The 22,882-nt window shown below is 49.5% G+C and overlaps 7 protein-coding genes across 7 annotated transcripts; 5 read left to right on the top strand and 2 right to left on the bottom strand.

Moving 5' to 3' along the window:
* Window positions 1-96: 96 nt before the first annotated feature.
* Window positions 97-1,619, top strand: EI90DRAFT_2949726 (uncharacterized protein; the record flags this gene model as incomplete). The annotated part of the gene is made up of 5 exons (XM_039055387.1): window positions 97-398; window positions 461-864; window positions 919-1,136; window positions 1,192-1,288; window positions 1,351-1,619. 5 exons carry the CDS (start codon window positions 97-99, stop codon window positions 1,617-1,619), a joined length of 1,290 nt encoding a protein of 429 aa, XP_038908320.1.
* Window positions 1,569-2,813, bottom strand: EI90DRAFT_2980565 (Alpha/Beta hydrolase protein; the record flags this gene model as incomplete). The annotated part of the gene is made up of 5 exons (XM_039055982.1): window positions 1,569-2,123; window positions 2,192-2,224; window positions 2,279-2,419; window positions 2,522-2,544; window positions 2,632-2,813. The coding sequence occupies 5 exons, from the start codon at window positions 2,811-2,813 to the stop codon at window positions 1,774-1,776; spliced, it is 729 nt and encodes a 242-aa protein (XP_038908321.1). The 3' UTR covers window positions 1,569-1,773.
* A 429-nt stretch (window positions 2,814-3,242) lies between these two features.
* EI90DRAFT_554944 (uncharacterized protein) lies at window positions 3,243-4,285 on the top strand. The gene is made up of 4 exons (XM_039067785.1): window positions 3,243-3,589; window positions 3,648-3,704; window positions 3,757-3,834; window positions 3,909-4,285. Exons 1-4 carry the CDS (start codon window positions 3,461-3,463, stop codon window positions 4,164-4,166), a joined length of 522 nt encoding a protein of 173 aa, XP_038908322.1. The 5' UTR covers window positions 3,243-3,460; the 3' UTR covers window positions 4,167-4,285.
* Window positions 4,286-6,321: 2,036 nt separating this feature from the next.
* On the bottom strand, window positions 6,322-7,508 carry EI90DRAFT_3147718 (P-loop containing nucleoside triphosphate hydrolase protein; the record flags this gene model as incomplete). The annotated part of the gene is made up of 8 exons (XM_039065547.1): window positions 6,322-6,432; window positions 6,492-6,567; window positions 6,624-6,707; window positions 6,912-7,024; window positions 7,083-7,145; window positions 7,204-7,247; window positions 7,307-7,387; window positions 7,478-7,508. The coding sequence occupies 8 exons, from the start codon at window positions 7,506-7,508 to the stop codon at window positions 6,322-6,324; spliced, it is 603 nt and encodes a 200-aa protein (XP_038908323.1).
* Window positions 7,509-8,763: 1,255 nt separating this feature from the next.
* Window positions 8,764-10,705, top strand: EI90DRAFT_3147719 (uncharacterized protein; the record flags this gene model as incomplete). The annotated part of the gene is made up of 4 exons (XM_039065548.1): window positions 8,764-8,840; window positions 8,909-9,383; window positions 9,457-10,359; window positions 10,421-10,705. The coding sequence occupies 4 exons, from the start codon at window positions 8,764-8,766 to the stop codon at window positions 10,703-10,705; spliced, it is 1,740 nt and encodes a 579-aa protein (XP_038908324.1).
* Window positions 10,706-15,428: 4,723 nt separating this feature from the next.
* EI90DRAFT_2949750 (uncharacterized protein) lies at window positions 15,429-15,713 on the top strand (the record flags this gene model as incomplete). The annotated part of the gene is made up of 1 exon (XM_039055388.1): window positions 15,429-15,713. The coding sequence occupies one exon, from the start codon at window positions 15,429-15,431 to the stop codon at window positions 15,711-15,713; it is 285 nt and encodes a 94-aa protein (XP_038908325.1).
* Window positions 15,714-15,716: 3 nt separating this feature from the next.
* EI90DRAFT_2862165 (uncharacterized protein) lies at window positions 15,717-15,920 on the top strand (the record flags this gene model as incomplete). Its single annotated transcript, XM_039053811.1, has 1 exon — window positions 15,717-15,920. A coding segment is annotated over one exon (204 nt), but the record flags the coding sequence as incomplete, so codon positions are not given.
* Window positions 15,921-22,882: the final 6,962 nt, after the last annotated feature.

The raw sequence follows: 22,882 nt of genomic DNA on the forward strand, positions 1-22,882 counted from the left end.
CAGGAATTGATCACCAAAATCTCCCATCTTGAATGCCAACTTCATGCGGCGCAATTGAAACTCCACTCACTGTCTTCCTCACCTACTCCAGCATCAATGCACTCCCCGACATTTAATGGATTGACGCTTCATGAAAACAGACGCTATGGTCGCCAGATGATTATGGACAACTTTGGGCTGCCATCTCAACTCAAGCTAAAGTCCGCCTCTGTGCTCGTAGTAGGATCTGGTGGTTTGGGATGTCCTGCACTTCAGTATCTATCTGCCGCTGGCATTGGCCATATTGGCATCGTGGATCATGACGAAGTGGAGCTTTCGAATCTCCAGCGGCAAATCCTGCACTCAGATAACAAAATTGGATGGAACAAAGCTCATTCTGCAGGGGATGCAGTGCGATCGTAGGACACCCTCACGTCTATCCGTTCTCGGTGACGATAACGCCTTTAGGACATCAATTCAGAATCAATCCGAATATCGAGGTGTCCGTTTACCCAATCTCAATCACACCATCTAACCTGGAATCTATCCTATACTCACACGATGGTGCCGCGGCTAGGTCCTCAGGAAGTCTTTATGATGTGGTCTTGGACTGCACCGACAATTCGCCCACTCGTTATCTTCTCGCTGATGCCACCTCAAAGTTCCGTATACCACTTGTCAGCGGGGCCGCCCTACGATATGATGGACAGTTAGCTGTCTTTAATTTCGGAAAACAGGGTCCTTGTTACCGATGTGTCTTCCCGAAACCACCTAAGCCGGAGACTCTGGGGACATGTGAAGAAGAAGGGGTGTTAGGAAGTGTTACTGGTGTGATTGGAACTCTACAGGCTTTGGAAGCCATCAAGATACTAGCCGGTCTTATTGGTGCGCCGCTGAACAACCGTTATTTCCTCCTTTCTCAACCGCTCATATGACTAGATGAGGACACCTATGTGCCAACTTTAACACTCTTTTCCGCGTTGTCTCCCGTTTCCCCTTTTCGCACCATCAAACTTCGGGGAAGAAGGCCTTCCTGTGCTGCGTGCGGAGTAGAATCTTCAGTGGACTTTGATGCGGTAGATTATGTTGCTCTTTGTGATGGGGTGAAGCTGCTGGGAGAATTCGTTGATGTAAATAGCGACAGGATTCAGCCCGAGGTATCGGATTCGCGTACTTGTTCCAACCTGGCGAAACTCACGTTCCAACATTTAGATCCTTAGGAAGTGTATGAATGGTCCAAATGATTTTGTAATTATTGATACTCGACCACCCACGGAATTTGGTATCTGCTCAATTCCAGGTTCGAAGAGTATGTCATGCAACCAATCCTTCCACATGTGCGCAATGAAGCCCACTGACTTCGTTCCATAGATGTGCCACTTAAAGAACTACTTGAAAATCCTGCTCATACGCTCAATCTCAATTTGTCAACCCCCCGTGGTTCAAGCGCTCAAGAGGGAGCCTGCAGTGCGAAGCGCCATATCATTTGTGTTTGTAGAAGGGGCAATGATTCACAGAAGGCGGCACGGGCGATTAAATCTGTTGCCGAAGAATACGCCATGGATGTTCAAGTGACGGATCTTGTGGGAGGCTTGGTAAAGTGGGCTCAGGACACTGACCCACTGTTTCCTATATATTAGAAACCCGCTAGGATCTATAGTGTGTAGCACTGAAGTGGCGGTCTAGGTGGGTATCACAAATATATATGTGAACGATGTTGTTTGCGGATGCATGCGCCCACATAATGTCTAAATCACGAAACCAGATTTCTGGCCAAAGTCACATAGCTGCCATTCAGGCATTCAAACCCCATTTAATCATAAATTCGCCCAGTCGCTTCACCATTTCTCTTGTGCACTGGTGCCCGGCCCCATCCTCCAAAAAAACTGTTTTGACTCCATTCTCGCCCAAGTCCAGCTTTTCAATGAAGGCCTTACTCGCCTCCCACGGGACAAGACTGTCCGCGCCACCAGACAGAATAAGGATCTTCTTTCCAAGGAAGGGGTTCAGGGATGGATTGGGTTCAGTACTGGAAGGATCGTTATGCTCGATATAAGAAACAAGCGAGTCAGGGAACGTTGGGGGTCCAGAAAGGCGGTATTGGGCTGCTCGGGTTCGCATGAGAGTTAGAAACGAAGGACAGCCTGTTTTGTCCGCATACTGTCAGCGGCCAATATGTCGCAAGGACCAAATGGGGTATGTACGAACGCACCTATAATGGGAATCCCAATGGTGACCCTAGGATCTAGGATTCTATACATTAAGCACAAGTGCTGCCGTACCCGCATTACGTACTAACCGTTCTTTAAACAAATCCACGTCGAATGTCCACCGAGACTAATCCCTGCGACGCCCCACCGATCGATTTCCCGCTCTCCATTGGGGAATAAGTAGGAGGGCAAAAAGTCAATCAAGAATGAAACGTCCTTTGCAGTGCCGGCTTTTTACATATTTGGAATGGGGATAAATGGGCCGTATCGTTAGCGAGGAGTGGTGTAGAACTAGTTGATGAAGGCGATAGGGGATAAACCATAAACCATACTTTGTATAGCGTACATATCAATCCTGTCCGATCACGCATCATCACGCGAGAACATGATCGGGGAGGTCAAATGGCCAACGGCTGATGATGGGGGCTAGAGTGAAACTTACGCATGATTTGAATTGTTTTCCGCTGGTTCCCGGTGCCAGCCAAGGTTGGCAAGAGGTGTGATGAGACGCTCGCCATGGTTCCGATGATCCTGCCGTAACCCGGAGGTGATCGGATAATACACGTAGCACAATCCCAGGATATAATGCAGGTGTGGACAGATACCAGGGAGAAAGCGATGCATCAAGATCCATCCGGAGCAGGCTCGGACTAATCGCCATTGGGCGGTGGGAGGGGGTACGTACGAATGTAACGATGAGCAGAGCTCTTGATGAGAATAATCCTTCGAAAGTGTTAGGATATGTTCCGCTATTGAGTGGGTATCTTTGCTTGAACCAAGGCGCCCGTGAAGGAGAAAAAGCACCGTGATTGGAGTCTCTTGCAGTTTTGACTCCAAGTGGTGGAGGAGGACACGAATCCCGCCGACGTTGTATACAGATTGAATTATGGTCATCGCCACTAGGAAACCAACGTGCTGGGAGATAGACGTCTGTCGCAACAAGTGAGACTAAGAGAGACAAATAAGACGCCAAAGACCCCTGGACTGCGGTTGCAATTTCCTAAAAAGGAACCTAGCCTGGTCTGAATTGCAGCAGATGATTCATGTTCTATTGTTTGATTCAATATAAAATCCCCGCTGTGCAATGTATTCTCCTCATGCCTTGCACTGGGTTGCTGTGCTTCCCCCTCAACGAGAGATACCCCACTCACCCTCTCACTCGCGGAGCTCAATCACATAACACGTACTTCACCTTATAATCATCTCTTCATTTTCTACTTTCAGTCCGATTCAACTCCCACAAGCCAAACCAAAGGCCTCCGCTACTCAGCATGCTCCTTTTTTGCTCTTCCGTCAGAGTTTTTGAGGATAAGATCGACACTCCTACTTCGCCTTCTGGGCGTTTCTCGAGCCTGCGCGTCCCGACGTTCCAACTCACCAAACGACGCAAGGTCAACAAGGTCTGTGACACGTCAAGGTTGAATGCATGAGTGGCCCTCGCTGACACTTTGCTGTTAGGCGATCATTGGGACTCCAACAGGCTTTGTGCACTTCCAACACATAGATTCTGGCTCTATGGTATGCTATATCGACGATGTTAAAGTGCCCACTCATTCATTTGCAGCACTGTCAGTTGAATGAAACAAACCTGAGAGCCATCGACACTGTCGAGTGGAAGACACTCGTTACCAGAAAGCTGAGTGATGTATGTGCCTGCAATTTGCTTTTCGGTTTCTCTTCATTAACCCACTGGCGCATGAACCATTCGGCACTACAAAGGCATCTCAATCATCAGCAGAATCCAATCCTCGCAGGCTTGGCCTTCGCCTGATTACAGACATCTCAGCGCCTTCATCAGGCGCATCGCACATCCCACTATCACCTGTGGCTGTGTCCCCAGCGTCACCCACCACCCCAGCCTCCACTGGAGCCCGTCGTCGATCGACACTCCTCACTCGCAAACCCGTGCCAGCCTACGTCGATGAGACGACTACTGCTACTGCCCCGACCAGTCCGATTGTCATGGAGAGCATATAGCTACTTGATTGCGCAGCCACCGCAATCCTCGTGAGCGAGAACAACCACAAACGCCAGTACTGTGATCCGAGTCATTGTGGCCTTATCTCTCTTCCAAAATCCGCGCATCTCCGACAAAGACCTCGTGACTCGACTTGATTTTGCGAACGGTTCGGTTGCGCTCTTCTCGATTCACTTCAACTGTTTCGGCTCACTGTACATCTATACCACCACTCAATTTTCAATTCCACCTCCTGTCTTATTCGCGACAAGCGCTGGATTTGTTATTAGCTGTACGGTACTCCTGTTTCATTCTCTGCTGTCCTCCCCTTTTTCTCCATCTACCGGGTTTGTTTCTCGAAAGTTTCGGCGACCCTTTATCTTTTCTTGGGATGCTGCCCGTGTTTGCTCTGTATTCGTAACATGTGCATCTGCATTCTCCAATGTTCTTGACGTTGGTACATTTTGAATCGGCTGGGTCGATCTTGGCAATCATATACCGTCGTTGACGGGCAAATATAACCATAAAAATCTGGTGGCCCGACCAGACATGCCACCAGAACCACGCACGTCAACGCCGGATCTGCGGATTGGGTGAGCGGAGCCGAGGACTGGAGATTTCGTTATCATAAATGCTCTCATCGCAAGCGATTTGATAGGTAATTTTACTGGCTCACGCGCTTCCCTCTGATCTAGGCCATATTGCGGCTGCGCGATTATTCTAGGCATTGTACGTAGTCCAGTCGCTGTCACCTGTAGACCAACACTAATGCCACGTTCAACTGATAAGTAAAAGCAATATCACCACTGCGGGTTCCTGTGCTTCTTTCCAGTGTCGGAAATATAGGTTCTGAGTAATCCCTACAGTGGGGCGAACTCGTCAGGCATCATATGAGGTTTCTTACTATATACCGATAGTAGTCGAGGTTCTGGAAAGCCCCGCCCACACTTACGTGCGCTTTCTCTGGCCACTCGATTGTATCCTCATGCTTGCCTTTTCGGTTCAGGACCCGGTGGTTCAATTCAGATATGTCATCTCTGATCCCGTCATCTCGTTCCTGTTGGATTCGCTCAGTCACGGTAGCCCTCCAACATAACGGTGGATTGGTGACGCTGACTACCATGCAGGGAAATTAGCAGGTCATGGATTTGCGGGATTTGGATGCATAGGATTGATGTAACGGATGAATACTTAGTGCTTGGAGCCTGAGTAATCCTCAGGAGATAGAACCGAAATCCGGTGTGGGAAATTTCGCGGAATAATCCCCAAAATTCCCTGCGGATATTTTGGGCCGAATCACTGACAAAACGTCACGTATATTAATCAATGCACATCGGTTCTCCTGCGCCAGTATTTCGGCCTGTTGCCGCTGGCACAAGCTGCATAAGCTAGCACTGACAGAATCATCCTTAAATAAGCGTCCGTGCGTGCACACATGGCTACATCAGTGGTTCGTACAATCAACGGAGGAAACACAAAAAAGGCATGAAGTAATGAAAGCGTAGTCGTAACGTACGTGAGGTCATGATTCGAACGCAAAGCGCGTTAGGATAGCTCTGGGACATGGAGGCCACTTTTTTTGGCGGATCAGGGCCGCAGTAGACAGTGGGAAGCAGCGAGACAGGATAAAGTGGCACGGCCGCTTCTCTCTGAACCGGATGAAGGAGAATCTGGCAAGAGAAAAAGAAAAGTGGTCAAACAGCCACGGTTGAAGAAAGACACGAAAAAAAAAGCGAATGGAGGAAGGGAGAGAGTACGCGCACATGCACCTGCTTGAGGGCCAGTTAATGTCAGGCAGGACACAAGGTGCGAAGTGGCAACCCAAGCCCCGATCTTTGGCGCAAAAAAAGTAAAATGCTTTGGTCCATCAAAGATTCCAAGAAAAAAGGCAACGCCAGAGGGGTATTGAGACTTTTTAGGAGTGTAAAGTGATCGATGGTAGGTGTTAATACAGATTGTGCGAAGGGTATGCGGCTCTTTTGCTGAGCGGGTGGAAACGAGGCTGAGGGAGGTTGGCGCAAGCGAAGCTCTAAAGTGATGACGGGATGGTCAATGGTGTTGCGCAAACGGTAAAGGAAACACCATCGGATGTTTCGAGCGCTAGTATGGTACGTCCACACGCAACGACGGAAATTATTCGATGCAGTGTAGAAGATGTCAACGAAGACCAGTTGTCTATTGGATGATGCATCCAAAATGTCTCTTCTTCTTTTTGACTGGAACAACTGGCTCCAGGGGTGCATTTGAGCCATAGGGAAATGTATTTTTCATTTGCCGAGCGATGTCCTAGTTCAAATCTGGCATCACTGTCGGCATCAGGTTGAGCCTCAGTGGTGGGAGCATACCATGAAAACCTCTTGCACGTTCCAATCCTTCTTTGCACTCGTCTCATAACAGGGGCAACGCCATAAGGTGGCAACTCTGCAAAAAGACATAACTGAGCATGCTTCCCACGGTCCAATTGCACCAACACATACTTCATGAGAACGTCTCTCGAGACTTCGCGTTCACTAGCGAGATCAGACTTGGTTCCTACCAGGATAAATGGGATCCCATATGAGCTCACATCCCTCGACAAACTGGCGCTAGGCTTCGCTCCAGCATGAGCCCCGGGAACCGATGGCCGATGCGAAAACTTCTCCGTGGGGAGGGTATCGCTCGACCCATACGAGCTCGATGCAGTATTGGGCCGGCTACTCGGAGTTTTCCTCCGTGGGGCTGGAAGGTGCGGTGTGGGCATCGGAGCGCCAAGGGACCAGTCAAACAGAGGCGGGATCGGTAGCCCCTTGGATCGGAAGATTTGTTGACGAATGCTCTCGACTTCGCGTAGTGAGGTGGCGCTAGTGAGACTGAAGACAAGAATGTAACCTGATTGACCCTTGGGAAGGAAAATAAGATTGTCGATGCATCCAAAGGTCGATGACAAGCTGATTTACTCTGGTGTAGAACTCATTGATTGCTGTGAATTGTCCAGCACCAGCGGTATCTAGAATCTCAAGCTTCAAGATGTGGACTTTAGCAGTATGCAATTGGTTGGAGAGATAAAATACACAATACCTGGCACATTTCACCATCCACCACGAGATTTTTCACATACGCCTCTGAGGCATGCTGGTGGTGAGTGCATCCGTTCGACTGGTGAGAGAGCTGCGAAACCCACCTTCAATAGTCGGATCGTAGGTATCCACAAATACTTGCTGCATATATCGTATCGTGAGCGACGATTTTCCGACCCCACCAGCTAGACGTCGAGGTCCAATCGAGGAACCAGGGTTCATCATTGACCCTCAAATCAAAACCCAAACTAAGAGCCTTAGTAATTTAGACTCGCCTCCGAGCACTACCGTGTTAAAAAGTTTCATCCGACAATGATTACTTCGGAGGACGAAAGGTTGGGCTGTCTGAGTGATGAGATGCTAAGGTCAGTTATGAGCCGTTTGTGAGAGTTGATGAATCTAAAGAACTCGGTTCATCCGGATGGATCAGAAAACGTGGAAACCTGCACGCATCACTGAGGCAAGAGGGAATGGGACTCACAAGAAAAAGGAAGAGTAATAGATATAGAGAAAGATGGGAAGGATCACATATAGTATATACCGATTAAGGGCGATTCAGATCCCATCGTGTGAAGTACAGCCTCACCCTTTGGAGGATAGTGTCATCAACTCGCGCGCCACAAGACGGCAAGAACACTGAACTGCCCGAGACGCCCAATATCCCCTCGTCCAGGCTGAGCAGTGATTACCCCTTTGATCCGTTTTGTGTTATCACGTGTCTCCAATGATATTCTCACGGTCGGCTCGAGGAGTGTCAGAAAAATAGCCAAAGTTTGGACCAATATATGGCTGTCCTGCTACGGGGCGTTAGAGGCACCGGATGTGTTGCGCAGTTGGACAGTGGACACTAACTTTGACTTGCCAGATTCGCTGTAGATGCAACAAAACGGAATATATAATCATTCGATTGAAAGCAATAAAATTAAATGCAGATATTAGACTTGTTAGCTATGCTGCCGTCCTCCTGACTCAGGGATGGAAGGAGCCTGTGTCCTGTGCCGCAGAAAGGTTGATGCAGAGTAGTCACACACCACAAATGACCACATTCTCATTCATCATAGGCTGACTTGGCAGGTTTCGGGTCGGCTGCATCGATAGGTGTCGGGCTGAGATAAAGTCAAGCGGGATGTCTGACCCTAAGACCGTCAACTCTTGATCAAATTGATCCTCGCACGTATGAATTTTTTCCAAAAATGCACGGCGCACCACCACCCGCCAAGTCAAACAACATAGTCGGTAGTCGTAGGGATCGCGAATGAAAAACGAGGTTAGACGAGGTGTCTTGGAGTAAAGCCGAAGTTGGCTCAAGGTATTCCCACGGTATTTGAATCGACGAAAGACGACGTCACCCCCCCGCATTCCCCGGTTGAGTGAGCTCCATCAGGTGAACAAAAACCCGCTGCCTCTTCCCTTCTCCCTTTCTACATCTTTCGCAGCGTCTATCCACTAGAAGGCCTTAATTATGTCTATTCATAACCACCATCGTGCCGACTCCATCATCCGTGGTGGTGACGATGGCGTCTCCATCTCGAGGGCCACCTCAGTCTCTCGCCGTTCCACGATGTCCAGGAATCAGGCACTCATAAAGAAGAACACCACGCCTCATGACCTTCGCCCGAGCGATGTCCTCATTGAGCGGTGAGTTTTCCTCTCACGGCTTCTCTATTTGTTGGCCCAAGATCATTGATGCTGATGTGACATCCCAGCTTCACAGCGTGGAAGGCCATCACGAAACAGCTCATCGCCTACTTTGAAGGCATCGCTGACATCGAAAACAATACCGCCAAAGAGCTAACTAAGCTTGGCGCCGTCATTCAAGTTCCCTTCCGTGCCGGCAATCAATTTCTCGGCGAGGACGGTTTACAGGATGTCTATTACAACATTCGTGACAAAACTCGAATTATCGCCGATCACCATGCTAATCTTGGGAAGACCATCGAGGGCTCTATCGTGCAGCACCTTCAGAAACTTCACTTTGAGATCAAGGCCCATGTGAAGAATGTTCAGAACGACACTGGAAAGCTCGCTGCGAGTGTTGCCAAAGAGCGTGAACTTTCTACCAAGGCCGTTACCGATCTCTCTCGGGCAATTTCACTGTACAAGAACACGCCCATGTCTGTGCATGCTAAAGAAGACCCTTATGTGATGAACCAACTCGTTTTGAGGCAACTCCAAAAGCAGGTCAGTCGCTCTTTTCCTCATGCCAAACCCTTAAAACCCTGTTTCTCAATCCCTGGGTGCTCGCGCCCCGCAGGTCAATGAAGAAAATGCCCTCCAGAAGTCAATTATTATCATGCAGCAAAATAGCGCTCACTTTGAAGAGGGTATTGTCCGCTCACTGCAGTCAGCTTGGCAGACTTTCGAGGAATGGCGATCCCGCATGTCCTCCTCTGTTCAGGATTCGTGGCGTGCCCTTGGTCAATCGTTTGCCACTATCTCACCCGATCGTGAATGGATAGCTTTCGCAGCTCGCTCGGATCATCTCCTGGATCCTGACACTCCTCTCCGTAACCCAGAGCATATTGAGTTTCCCTCGAAAGAGGACCCATCCGTTGTCCCCGTGCATGTAGGGCTCCTTGAGCGCAAGCGCCGCTTTACGCGCGCCTACAAGGAAGCCTACTTTGTTCTTACGCCCGCTGGGTATCTTCACGAATACACATCGTCTGATCCCCTTGCGCAGAATCTGCCCAGTTTTTCCCTCTTCTTGCCTGCCTGCACTCTTGGTCCTCCCAGCAGTGCCTCCACTGCGCGATCGCACAAGTTCCACATCGAGGGTAAGAAAGATGCGAGTGGCCTTGAGCGTAAAGGCTCTATTCTTGGAAAACGAGCCCCTCATGCGTACACATTCCGTGCCCGTTCCCACGAAGACATGATGGAATGGTGGAACGACCTCCGCATGCTTGTCGCTAGGTACCTTGTCGCTAGCGAGGCAATCGATAGGAGTGGGCCCGTTGCGGCCGCTGTTAGAAGCGCTGGGTATGCCAGCGAGGATGAGGAAGATGAGGAGGAAGGCAGTAGCATTGAAGAAGAGGAAGAAGAGGAAGATGAGAGCAGGTACGTGGCTGCGCCGGATCACTTAGCGCACGATGAGGTTGTCCCTGCGTATACCATACCTGCAAAGGATTCAGGAATTGAGATAGGGCCAGATGGTTACGTGGTTCGTTCTTGCATTTCAGATTCGGAGAGCCCAAAATGATTTCTTCCCACTTTTGGCGTAGGTTGAGAAGAAAGGTCTCACAGAGGACCGCTCTAGCGCGAATGCGGGCCCATCGGAAGGGGGGTTACAACGTAAATTAAGCCGCAAGCAGGAGAAGGCGCCCGAGAAACAGCAGCCTGAGGGAGAGGTTACGGTCGCTGCGAACGGTGAGCAACATCATGAAGATCGTCTTCCTGACTCCCCCGAGCACCATATCGTCTCGTCTCTCACTTCCATCGACGCCAATGCAGAAGGCGGAGGGGAAAATAAGGGGCTGGTCTCCAGGTTTAAGGAGTTGATCGCCTAGAGCGGCAGTTCGCGATGTGTGCTCTGTTGGATATTTGGTCCATAGAGGCCAAGGCAGCTGTTTTTGGCGCCTCTCTTGCCCCTGGATGCAAATCCCAGGCCCATCGCTGTTTCTCTTTAGACCACTCCGTGGTTTCTTATACTCATTGTTTCGCACAAATGTTACCTGTCGTCGTCGGATCAATATGGATATTTTTCGTTCCAAGTTGTTCCCTAATCTTTCCATCTCTCCCTTCAATTTATCGCCTTTCCATTACTTGTCCGACTAACGCTTATTCCTCATTCAGATTAAGTCGACCACAACCTCAACCATCATGTCAAATTAATATGATGATTATGGTGGTGGTTCTTAGTGTCTTGCGGTTACTTCCCTGAATGTACACAGCCATTTGCTTCCGAAATTCACACTTTTTGTGCACCTATTACTCCTCACCTGATCACAATAAGAAGGCCATAGAAACCCAGACTCCCAGTCGCTCACATGATTTCTCCGAGGTTTAGCTGCAACTTACGTTGCCTCCGAAAAAAAATGGCAGCTCATTTATTCTCACTGGCTGATCGCCGGTTTCAAGAGCACTATTCCTTCTTGTTCGTGATTTTCAATATTATTCAGCGTCAAAGAACATCACTACACTGCAAACTGAAAACGAGTTATGCATCCTTTGAAAGGGTAGCCAATACAATTGTTAACCTACCCATCGACACTTTCAACGTCATCCTTGACAGATTGTCTTGAAATGATTATACAACAGCGAACACTCCCACAGAGTGGACTGCCAGGAAGCTCCTGCAGGATGTGGCTGTAATCAGCACAAAAGTGCTGAGTTTGCATGCTGCTTGCACTCAAATGCGAAATGAGATCTGGGCTCTCATCTTTGATCATGGTCCACCCAGTTTCTTTGTTACCATTAATCCTGCTGATGTTTATAGCCCCATTGTCAAATTTCTATCCTGTGGCAATTTTGATTTGGATGATGTCTTACCAGCCCATGTTCCATCCTATTGGGAACAGGCAACCACCATCACCCAGAATCCATTCATTGCTGCTCGCTTCTTCAAAACCATCATCCACGCATTCATCTGAGGCATTTTAGGGCACACTCAGACTGATGGCATTTGTGACAATGGTATCTTCGGCCCTTGCAGCGCATATTATGGAATTGTGGAGGCTCAAGGTCGGGGAACACTCCATTGTCACATGCTCATCTGGATTGAAGGGGCACTGAATCCGCAGCAGATCAAAGACCATGTCCTCAGAGCACATGACTTTCCTTGGCACCAAAGACTACTAGATTGGTTGGATGACATGATTAGCACCGACCTCCCCCCTGCACCCCAAGATGTAGAATGCACCTCCAATGTGTTTCATGCCTGTAGCCTTCGATGCCATCCTGATCGACACACTGATTTGCAAATGGCCAAAGACTTTCATAACCTCATGCAAAAGTGTCAAGTGCATAGGCACACTGCTACATGTTACAAACGTGGTGATGGTCAGTGTCGCTTTAACCTCTCTCCAGACAACTACACAGACTGCACGTCAATGGACATGAGCACAGGCGAAATCAGCATGTGTGTCAGTAACGGTATGATCAACAATTACTGCAAAACTATATTAAAAGCGGTGCACTGCAACATGGATATCAAATTTATCGGGTCCGGTGTGTCTGCTAAAGCCATCCTCTACTATATTACAGACTACATCACTAAAACTCCATTGAAAACACATGTCACTTATGCTGCACTCCAAGCTGCTGTCCAAAGAATGTGTGATATCTTGGATGCATCTGCCACTGCTGTGGATTGAGCTAAGTGTACATTAGTAAAATGCGCGAATGCTTTGATTGCCAAACAAGAACTTGCTGCACCTGAAGTGGCTACTTATTTACTAGGATAATTGGATCATTATACGAGTCATCGGTTCCAACCACTGTTTTGGATGGCTTTCACTGCTCACGTACAGCGTTCCCACTCACAACAGTGGCCTACAGATGGGCCACATGTCAATGTTGAAAATTCACCTGCATTTGATCCTCAGTGTACCAATGAGGATTGTGACGAGCTTGCAGATGGTGACGTTGTGCTAGAGGCAAATTCCAACACTGGGGAAATTGAATGATGCTGCAACCAACTGATGGATTATCAGGGCCATGACAACTCTCCAGTGTTTGACTCCCTCTGTGTCTGGGATTTTGTCACCATGATCGATAAAGTTCCATTGGGAACATGCCAGCTGACTATCAATGATGATCAATCTGAAGATGAGGATGAAGTCCAACCCACCCAACACCTCCTGCACTCTGCTCTTGCCACAGACCACCCTCAACACAGTTCTCATTTTTTGCGCAAAAGGTGTTGTCATTACATTCCTGTTCTGTCAGGGACGTGTCCGGGGTGGAGGGGGCCTGGATGTAGCGCCCAGCAGAGGGACCCTCTCGGGGAGCGAAGAGGGCGCGTGTACTGATGGGCCCGATCTGGGACTGTAGTCCCTGGCCACTTAGACTGAAGTGGAAAATGTGAATTGTTATTAAAAGGAAGAACTACACTACTTACCTGAAGTGGAAAACGTGAGAAGAAGGTTACTTCTTCAGTTCCCACTTCAGGTATATTTATGTACATGCAGCTTGGGTCATCTATGGAGAGAGCCGCAGCCATCCAGATATCCCCGTGGGGGATCCCAAGGGCATCCACTGCAGGCGCGCGTGCTAGGCGTAGCAGGAAGTCATCCAGGGTGTCTGAGCTGGATGGGTCAACAGTACAATGATACAAGGGAAGGTGGTCCATGTAAATAGAAAGAATAAACAGAAAGGGAGAATGAAATAAAGGAGAAAGAGGAAAGAGGGAAAAGGGAGGAAAGGGAAGAAGGGGAAGAGGGAGGAAGGAGGAAGGAGGAGGGGTGGGTAGCGGGGAGCGGGTGAGGTGGGCCTGGGTGGGCCCGGGTGGGCCCGGGTGGGCCCAGGTGGGCCCAGGTGGAACCGGGTCAGGTGGGTGTGCCCTGACATGTTCCCACTGGTCCTTCTATACCCTGCCGTGACAATCCCAGTGTATATGAATATTATTCCATGGTCATGGTCACTCTGTTCAAACCTTGGCATTTAGGCAGTGAACTCCTTGGCGAATCTGCATTATGGTCAGATGTTTTTCAATTACTGTTGCCCAACCTGTCTGAGTATCATCAGTGTGTGATTGAAAACTTTCAGGTGCTGCACAAATGTAAAGACAGTCGAGACCAAGACTATGCCAAACACCGAACTCGAGCGTCCACTCCTTCCGCTAACCACAGTTTGCAATGAGCTCTGCACATGGCTCCAGTGGCAGAGGATGATGTCGATGATGGTTTGCTGCTCCACCATTTGTTAGATTCAGAGCGAGTGAGTGTGCAAAAACAGGCTGTTGTGAAGCTTGAAATTCAGACAGCTCTCTCTCATGCATGCCAGGCCGGTTTGCTGGTGTCCACCCCCTACACATCGAGCGTTGCATCTGAGCACCACTCTGCCACTCACATTGAGGACAATGGAGCTCAAGAACTCAAATGGGCTCAAGACTACAAACACCATCACTTGGCAGCGAAACAAATTCTGAAGTCTGCTCTCCCCATAGAGATGAGCACTACACCCCGAGATGAAGATGGGAGTTCACATGCTCTATTCATGGATATCCAGTCAAATGACAATGACATGGGGGGCAATGTAGATGTATACATTGTGCAGAGTACCACTGTGGGCACCAGTCTGAATTACACACAAGTCACACAGAGCATTACCACAGAGTTCAATTTGAATGTGGAGCAAATGCATGCCTTCTCCTTGGTGGCTGAATACAATACTTATGCTGGTCTGGAGCCTCTATATATGTACTTAGGTGGCCCTGGAGGCACAGGAAAATCACAAGTCATAAAAGCCCTCACTGCTTTCTTCTATGCTCTAGATCAAGATTGCAAATTTCAGTTGTGTGCTTTTACAGGGGCAGCTGCACAAAACATCGGTGGAGGCACTTTGCATTCAAGTCTACATCTGTCCCAACTACCCCACATTGAGAAAGCGAACGGAACTCTGAGCTGCACCAAACTGATTCATATGTGGAGTGGTGTTGATTACTTATTTGTTGATGAAGTATCCATGATCGGTTGTGAGTTACTTGCAGACATCAGTGCAGCCCTCTCTATCACAAAGGAATCAACAAAAGCATTTGGCAGGATCAATGTCATCTTTGCTGGAGACTTCTGCCAGTTACCTCCAGTTGGGAACACGAGGCTGTATACTCCCCCAAAAATGTTGAGCTTTCATTCCTCTGATTCCCTCTCCGACCGTGGTCAGAAGAAACTGAAGGGTGCTCATTTGTGGTCCCTTGTCAACACCGTCGTTTTTTTGAAACAATCAATGCGACAAAGTGGTCCTCAAAATGACACATTCCGAGAGATTCTACAAAGATTGAGATTTGGCAACTGCACGCTACAAGACAAAGCCATCCTGGATACTCGATTGTTGGAGCAGAACAAAGACATTGATTTCTCCCAGAACGGTTGGGAGGCCACACCTATCCTGACCGCATCTAATGCAGTCAAAGATGCTCTGAATGAAGCAGCAGTTCATACTTTCGCTGCTTGACATGGGTGGCCTGTTGTGATGTATGGTGCTCAGCATTTCTTAAAAAATGTGCCAATCAAAGAGCCGCTGTTAATCGATAAGCTGATGCAGCTGACTTCAGAGGCCAACACAGGTTACATGTTAGGTTGCCTGCCATTGGTATCAGACATGCCTGTCATGGTTGGGGAGAACTTCAATGTCAAGGGCAGGATAGTGAATGGGAGCGAGGGACACTTAAAACATATCAGATATGAAAATGATAAGGCTCATCATGCCCTTGCCAGAAGTGCTGTAGTCACGATTCCTGACTCCGCTCCACTTGCATTCTTGGATCTTCCGCCACATGACTGCGTCATTCTGCCAAAGCCAATCTCAATTAAAGTCACCCATCCAATATCAAACCGCACTCTGATGGTGAAGTGACTGCAACTGCCATTACTACCTGCATTGGCGATCACCGACTACAAATGTCAAGGAAGAACACTGCTGAAAGTGATTGTGGATTTGGAAAGTTCTCGTTCCATTCAGTCTGCTTACATCATGCTCTCCTGTGCCACATCTCTACAGAACCTATTGCTCCTCAGACCATTCAGAGCGAATCAAATAATGGCTCACATGTCAGAAGATCTACATAAGGAACCTGCTAGACTCAAAATTTTGGAGTGTGATACCATCCTACGAAGCACAAGTCAGTGCTTCCAGCATCTGGAGGCTGCAGCCTGTAAAGTGGTACTGTTGAAGGGTGCTGCCTCAGGTGGTACGTCCGAGCTTTCAGAGCCATTCCTATACCCACACTGATAACATGCCCAGGTCAAAAACGTCATGGTCCAGTCTAGTCCCTCCCCAACAAATTTGCTTATGTGGATGATCCCATCTGTCAGAGACTGGATTTTGTCAGAGGCTGGGATATTGTCAGAGTGAGGAATATTGTCGGTGTCGGAGATTGTGGCAGAGGTCTGTTGGAGCGCGCGCGCGGATATGCGGGCGGAAATATGCGGTGCGTCTGGAAGCACTGTTCAAGGTTAGCAGAGTGGGATCGTGTCAGGGCATGCCCCGACACGCCCCGCCCGATCCCCGCTCCGCCTCCCCGCTCCGCACCGCCTCTCCCTCCTCTCCCTCTTCCTTCCTCCTGTTCTCCTTTCCTCTTTTCTTTCTTTCTCTCTTTCTCTTACACGGACCACCTTTCTCTCTGCTCAATGTATCATCGGCACACACGCCCATCTCCCCTCCTGTATCTTACATCCCTACACTGCCGCCACCGCCGCCGCGCTCGCCTTGCACCCTCAGCGGGCCCTCTCGGGATCTTCCGTGGAAGCACCCGGAGAGCCGTGGCTGTGTGCAAGGGTGACGTGGCGCACCCCACGTGATCATTCCCGCATGTATATAATAACAGCTGGAGTGGGAACCGAAGAAGTAGCCTTCTTCTCACATTTCCACTTCAGGCAAGTAGTGTAGCATTCCCCTTTAATGATGACTCACATTTCCACTTCAGACTAAGTGGTCGGGGACGCTCAACCCGCGACGGGATCGCCGCTATGCATAGCCGTCATCCGTCCCACCGAGTCCCGCACGCCGGGACCTCGCCGCTTTTGGAGCTGTCCCTGACAGATCGCGGCCTCAGCGACTCAGGTGGAGCGCTGTGCCCTGAGCTTGACGTTTGGGGGAGATCCCGTATTTACAAACTGACACTTACAGCGGACTTCAAACCAGACTTGTGGGCGGAGCGGACCTGTAGGAGGAGCACAGACTCCGCAAGCACGGACTCAGAGGGGGGAAGCCCCCTTTGCAGAAGGAGAGACTCAGACCAGACAGGGGGGGTACTCTAGTTGATTTCAGACTGAGGTCCCCAAAAGTATTTACAAGGTATATAAATAGGCAAGAGGGAATATAGAAAGGCCGGTCAGTCCGGCGTGGTCCGGCGCGGAGATAAGCGGGGATTGTCAAACTAAATAAGGACAAGAGCCCGGGAACTGGAAAGGAGGAACAGATCACTAAACAATAAGTGGCAAGGGTTATTGATGAATAACTGAATGAGATCAATAACCTAGTGCCAATAAAGAGGGGATCAAATGCCGATATTGGCAGGGAAGCAAACAATAAATGGCACTCGGCAAGGAATGAATGATAAGCTGCCAAGTGACAAATGGCCAGAGGAAAAGCGGAGGTCAGCGTGCGGCGCTGATACAAGTCCGCAAATAAGCGGGGTCGGTGCGGTGCCGACACAAGTCCGCGAACAGAAGTTGATCTGCCAGCACTGTCACACAAGGACAGCATGAAGGCCAACAGAGGTACAGAGGGGAGTGGGAGTGTTGACCTGACCAGAGGTGTCAAGGGCAACCAGAAGTGGCCAGAAGGTGCAGAGATGGGCAGAGGGTGCGGAGTGGGCAGAGGGTGCGGAGTGGGCAGAGGGTGCGGAGTGGGCAGAGGGTGCGGAGTGGACGGAAGCGGGGCATGGCTGTGACCACATAGCGGGAAGCGATGAGTGTGGTTCAGATGGAGACAAGGCAGGCGTGACTGAATGCCGGGAGTGCCAAGGGCTCAGGAACTGGAGGTAAGGTCGGAATACCGGCAGGGTCTAGGTTCTGATTCTTGGCCAAGTCTCACGCAGTAAGGCAGGGGGCCAGACATGGGGTTGGGGGCTGGTTAGGATGGGTTTCGGGTCGGCGGATTCGCCTATCGGCATTGGTTCGCCGCTGACGGAGCCCCGGGATTTGTCGGTCATGACACCATCTCCCATTGGACGGCATTGAGATAGGTTGGAGGGCTGGGCTTTCAGATGAATGGGCCTCAACCTCGCCTTCACAGCGAACCTGGAAAATGTGTTCAAAACTCATGTCCTTCTGAGCTTCCATGGCAGCCGTGCACAACATCTTGGACCCAGATCATCGGCATGGGGGTCCGCCATCAGGTCCTGTAACCCAACCAAACCCGTCCCTGGTAACCCACTCGCTTTGCATCTCACTCTGGCACCCTGAACAACCTGGTCTGATTGATTATGTCACAAACATCTCAACTGGCTCTGTATCCTGTTATCAGGCTGTAACCTAGTGCATGTGTAACCTGGATGGCAATAAACTCAGCTGTCACCAGGCATGTCATGCCTGACGTTCTGGACCCACCTTGGGTGTAAACTTGTGATGCTCTGGTTGGCATGCGCAACTGGATGTCGCTAATAAAGAGCAGGAGGGGAGAGATCATTCTCGAGGAATGGGGCCCTCAGTTATGGATCCTTCCATCATCACTTGTATTGTTGCTCACGTGGACTGTGCTAACTTCTTGGGGTCGACTGACCCTGGCTCTGTCTCCTACTGCAGTGCAGCAGCATCAAATGGTCAGTCGATATGTGGAACTTGGATTAGGCATGATGGTGCGAACACACTGGCCAAATTCAGCTTTTTTGGAGTTATTGTCAAAAACCCGGATTGTAGGGATAATGCGTGAGTTTGAATGCAGGCAGGGCTCAACTAGAGGGGAGTCTGAGAGCTCCGGTAGTGGACTGAAGCTTCTCCAGGCCCGGTTCTGCTGGATGGTACAAGAGGCTCTAAGAGGGATGCGGCCTCAGCGACTCGGAGGGAGCGCTGTGCCTCTGTTACGTCTCAGTTAGTCCTTGTATTTCTTATGTCTGAGGTATCTTGTAGAAGGGGAATGGGATTCACTCAGAGGGACTTTGGGTAGCATTTTAGTCGAGATTAGAACTGAGGAACTACAGGTTCTAATCTACAGGTATTTATAAGGGGGAATGGAAAGGACTTAGTCAAAGTCTGAATGATAATAGAAGAACACCAAAAGGTGCCGAATGATACCGAGAGGTACTGAAAGGTCCCAAACAATATCTTTAATGGGGAACCGAGGTGTCAGATCGAGGAGGGCGGAGTAAGAGGCCGGAAAATGAATGGGAACGAGAAATGGGTAAGGGGGGTTAGCCAACTGAATGGGAAGAAGAAGATAGTCGTGCTAAGAATGGAAGGTGACTAATAAGTGATGACGTGAGTGAGGTCACCAAAGGATGTGGGTAGCTCTGAAAGTGGAGTTGCGTATCCGAAGGATGTTGGGTGACTCCAATAAATGAAATGGGTGGAGAAATGGTTTAAGGGTATGTCACGGGATGTCGGAGGTCTGTTGGGATATCGGAGCAAATCCGGAGTCTCCGAATGTTCCGACTCGGGACCAAGCTTCTGGGATGGGAGTGGCCAAGGTTCGGTGTGCCACAACCAGACCGGAGCTGAGACAGTCAGGAAGGAAGGTGACTTGGGGACTGGGGAGGCATGGTGTAGGGGATGGTGAAGTTGTTAGGAAGGTGTGGTGTGGTGGGAGTGTGTGGGGTCAGGATTCCGGGATATGACAGTTATCACCATGGCTGACGTTGGACCTTACGGTAATCAGGGTGTGGCCCCATTCAATGCATGGCATGAACAAGGAGTGTGTCGTTGTTCCCCACTTACATCCTCTGTTGCATCACTTACAATGTAGGGCAGCGCATGAAAGTGAATGGGACCAAGTATCAAATCCAGGCAGTAACTCGTGAAAAGTGATAGATGCTCCATGGGCTCCATGGAATTTCATGAAAATTCATGAAAATTCATGGGATTCCATGGGATTTGTTGAAAATTCATGAAAATTCATGGATTTTCATGGATTTTCTGACAAATTACATGACTTTTACAGCCTCCCATGGGTGGTCATGGGCTTCTGTGGATGTTCATGGAATCCCATGGATATTCATGGACTCCCATGGGTACCCATGGGTGCTCATGGACACCCATGGATGCTCATGAACTCCCAAAGGCCATTTATGTAACAGCTTCTATGTGCTCATTATTTTGCTCTGTTACAAGGATTTGACACTCAATGCTGCCACAGTGATGTGCAGATGGTCAGAGCAGAGGGGGGGGTTTCCATTGTTCAATCAAGTGTGAAGCAAATATTGCCATAATTAATGATGAAAGTTACTGAAGACAGGTAGCACTGACATGTCTATATTCACCAATACTATTTACATAAATTTTGCTGTGATCAAAACTGATGGAGATGTATGCATGTTTTTCCCTGGTGTTAGAACGGGTGGATTTGGACGACTCCGGAGTGGAATCGGAGACTTAGCGTGGAAGGACCTCGGCCTCAGTGACTCAGGCAGAGCGCTGTGCCATTGCTGGTTGTCCTGGGGGTCCCTAATTTTGGATCTAGCAGAGGGGAAGTCTCTTGGGGGCATTTCAGGTCGATTTCAGACTGAGGTTACAAGTTACTATGTACATTGTATATAAGGAGGGGTCCAGAATCAAAAGGAGCAAGGGTACTCCGAAAGCAGACAAAGGGAGCTGGAAGGAGGAACAACACCGAGGGTCAAGGGTTTGACTCAATGGCGTTTCCCAAAGGAGGAATGAAGGACCAAGGCCCAAGGAGGAAGGAAGGAGGATGGGAGTGGGGAATGGCCAGCTGACTGAATAGAAAGGAAGCAGCAGCCCAAATAGGAATGAGGGAGAATAGCAGAATTGAATAGGACAATGCAATAGTTGCAAGGTCCGAGGTAAGTCTGGAAAGTCCAAACTCAGAAGTTAAACTCCATAATATTGGCAAACGTAATTAAATGGAATGAGCTAACCAATACAATGGGTATAAGTGGAGGTGGGGTCAAAGTCCAAGGTCGGAGCTAAGACCGGAAGTTCCGGAGATGGAGATGTGAACAGGATTCTGGAGCGGAGGTCCGGAGTTGGGAGCATAGGTGTTGCGTACTCATCTGGAAGGTGTCGAGGTTGAGGTCGGACCCAGGATGTTCCAGAGTCGGACCAAAGGTGGTGTCGGAGCCAGAGGTGGAATAACCTCTTGGGAGTCGGCAAGGAGAAGGTGACGGAAGGGAAGTAGGGCTCCGGAGTTGGTTTTGGAGTTCTGGGAGCCTGGAGTGGAGGTCGGGATTGTATGGATATGACACCTGGGCTCCTCACATGTATGATGCACCTGTGATTGGTTGTAAGGATTGTATTCCCCACCCTTAACCATTGTCAGGGCACACACCCTGACTAGCCCGGACCCGGACCTGCATCCATACCCGCTTCCACCCGCCATGCTTCCCACATGTGCGCATGCTCCACATGCTGCATACTCCGGGCCCGGTCCCTACCCCTTCATGTGACTTCCGGGTATCCCCGGAAGTTTTGCTGATATTGCGGCCACTGTGGGAAGATGAGAAGTTAGCTTCCTTCTCATCTCCTTACCCACAGTAGGTTGTGCCCTGGATAGGGCTGGTTACACCAGTAGGCTGTGGACCATAGGGGAGGGTCATGGGGACCTGGGAGTCGTCCCCTGACAACCATATATGTAGCCTCATTATGGCATGTACTGATGGACTGGGAGTGTGAGGCTATGTCATATCCATACAATTCCAACCTCTGCTCCGGGCTCCCAGAACTCCAAAACTGACTTCCAGGGCCCTACTTCCCTTCCATCACCTTCTCCTTGCCGACTCCCAAGAGGTTATCCCACCTCCGGCTCTGACACCACCTTCGGTCCGACTCTGGAACATTCCAGGTCTGACCTCAACCTTGACACCTTCCAGATGAGCATGCAACACCTATGCTCCTGACTCCGGACCTCCACTCCGGAATCCCGTTCACATCTCTGTCTCCGGAACCTCCAGTCTTAGCTCCGACCTCGGACTTTGACCCCACCTCCGCTTATACCCATTGTATTGGTTAGCTCATTCCATTTAATTACATTTGCCAATATTCCGGAGTTTAACTTCCGAGTTCGGACTTTCTGGACTTATGCCGGACCTTGCAACTATTGCATTGCTCCATTCAATTCCACTATACTCCCTCATTCCTATTTGGGCTGCTGCTTCCTTTCTATTCAGTCAGCTGGCCATTCCCCACTCCCATCCTCCCTCCTTCCTCCTTGGGCCTTGGCCCTTCACTCCTTTGGGAAACACCATTGAGTCAAACCCTTGACCCTCGGTGTTGTCCCTCCTTTCAGCTCCCTTTGTCTCCTTTCGGAGTACCCTTGCTCCTTTTGATTCCGGACCCCTCCTTATATACAATGTACATAGTAACTTGTAACCTCAGTCTGAAATCGACCTGAAATGCCCCCAAGAGACTTTCCCTCTGCTAGATCCGAAATTAGGGACCCCTAGGACAACCAGCAATGGCACAGCGCTCTGCCTGAGTCACTGAGGCTGAGGTCCTTCCACGCTAAGTCTCCGATTCCACTCCGGAGTCATCCGAATCTGCCCATTCTAACAGGCTACACCAGTGCTTAAACAAGCACACCAACATATTCAGTGGACACTTGCAGTTGTGGCACAAAAATCAAAGTCCATATTTATTATTATAGAAATGGGATTTTCCCATTTTTAGCCTCTTACAGGCTCTGTGGAGTACAGTATCCCATGCCATGTAAATAGTTAGTATCCAACAACTATCATCACACAAAACCTGACCCAACCATGTTATTGTAAACCCAGCTCTCACAACCTCTGCCACATTATCTGTAGAATCATCCCTATGCTGACCCCCTATGCTGCACCCAAAACCTATGGAAATGGACCAATTCAGCCCTACAGTTCTAACATTTATACAGACTCCTGTTGTCAAAGACTGCCC

This window comes from Cantharellus anzutake, assembly GCF_015039405.1.
Source record: "Cantharellus anzutake strain C23 chromosome Unknown EI90scaffold_167, whole genome shotgun sequence".
Taxonomy (NCBI): Eukaryota; Fungi; Basidiomycota; class Agaricomycetes; order Cantharellales; family Hydnaceae; genus Cantharellus; species Cantharellus anzutake.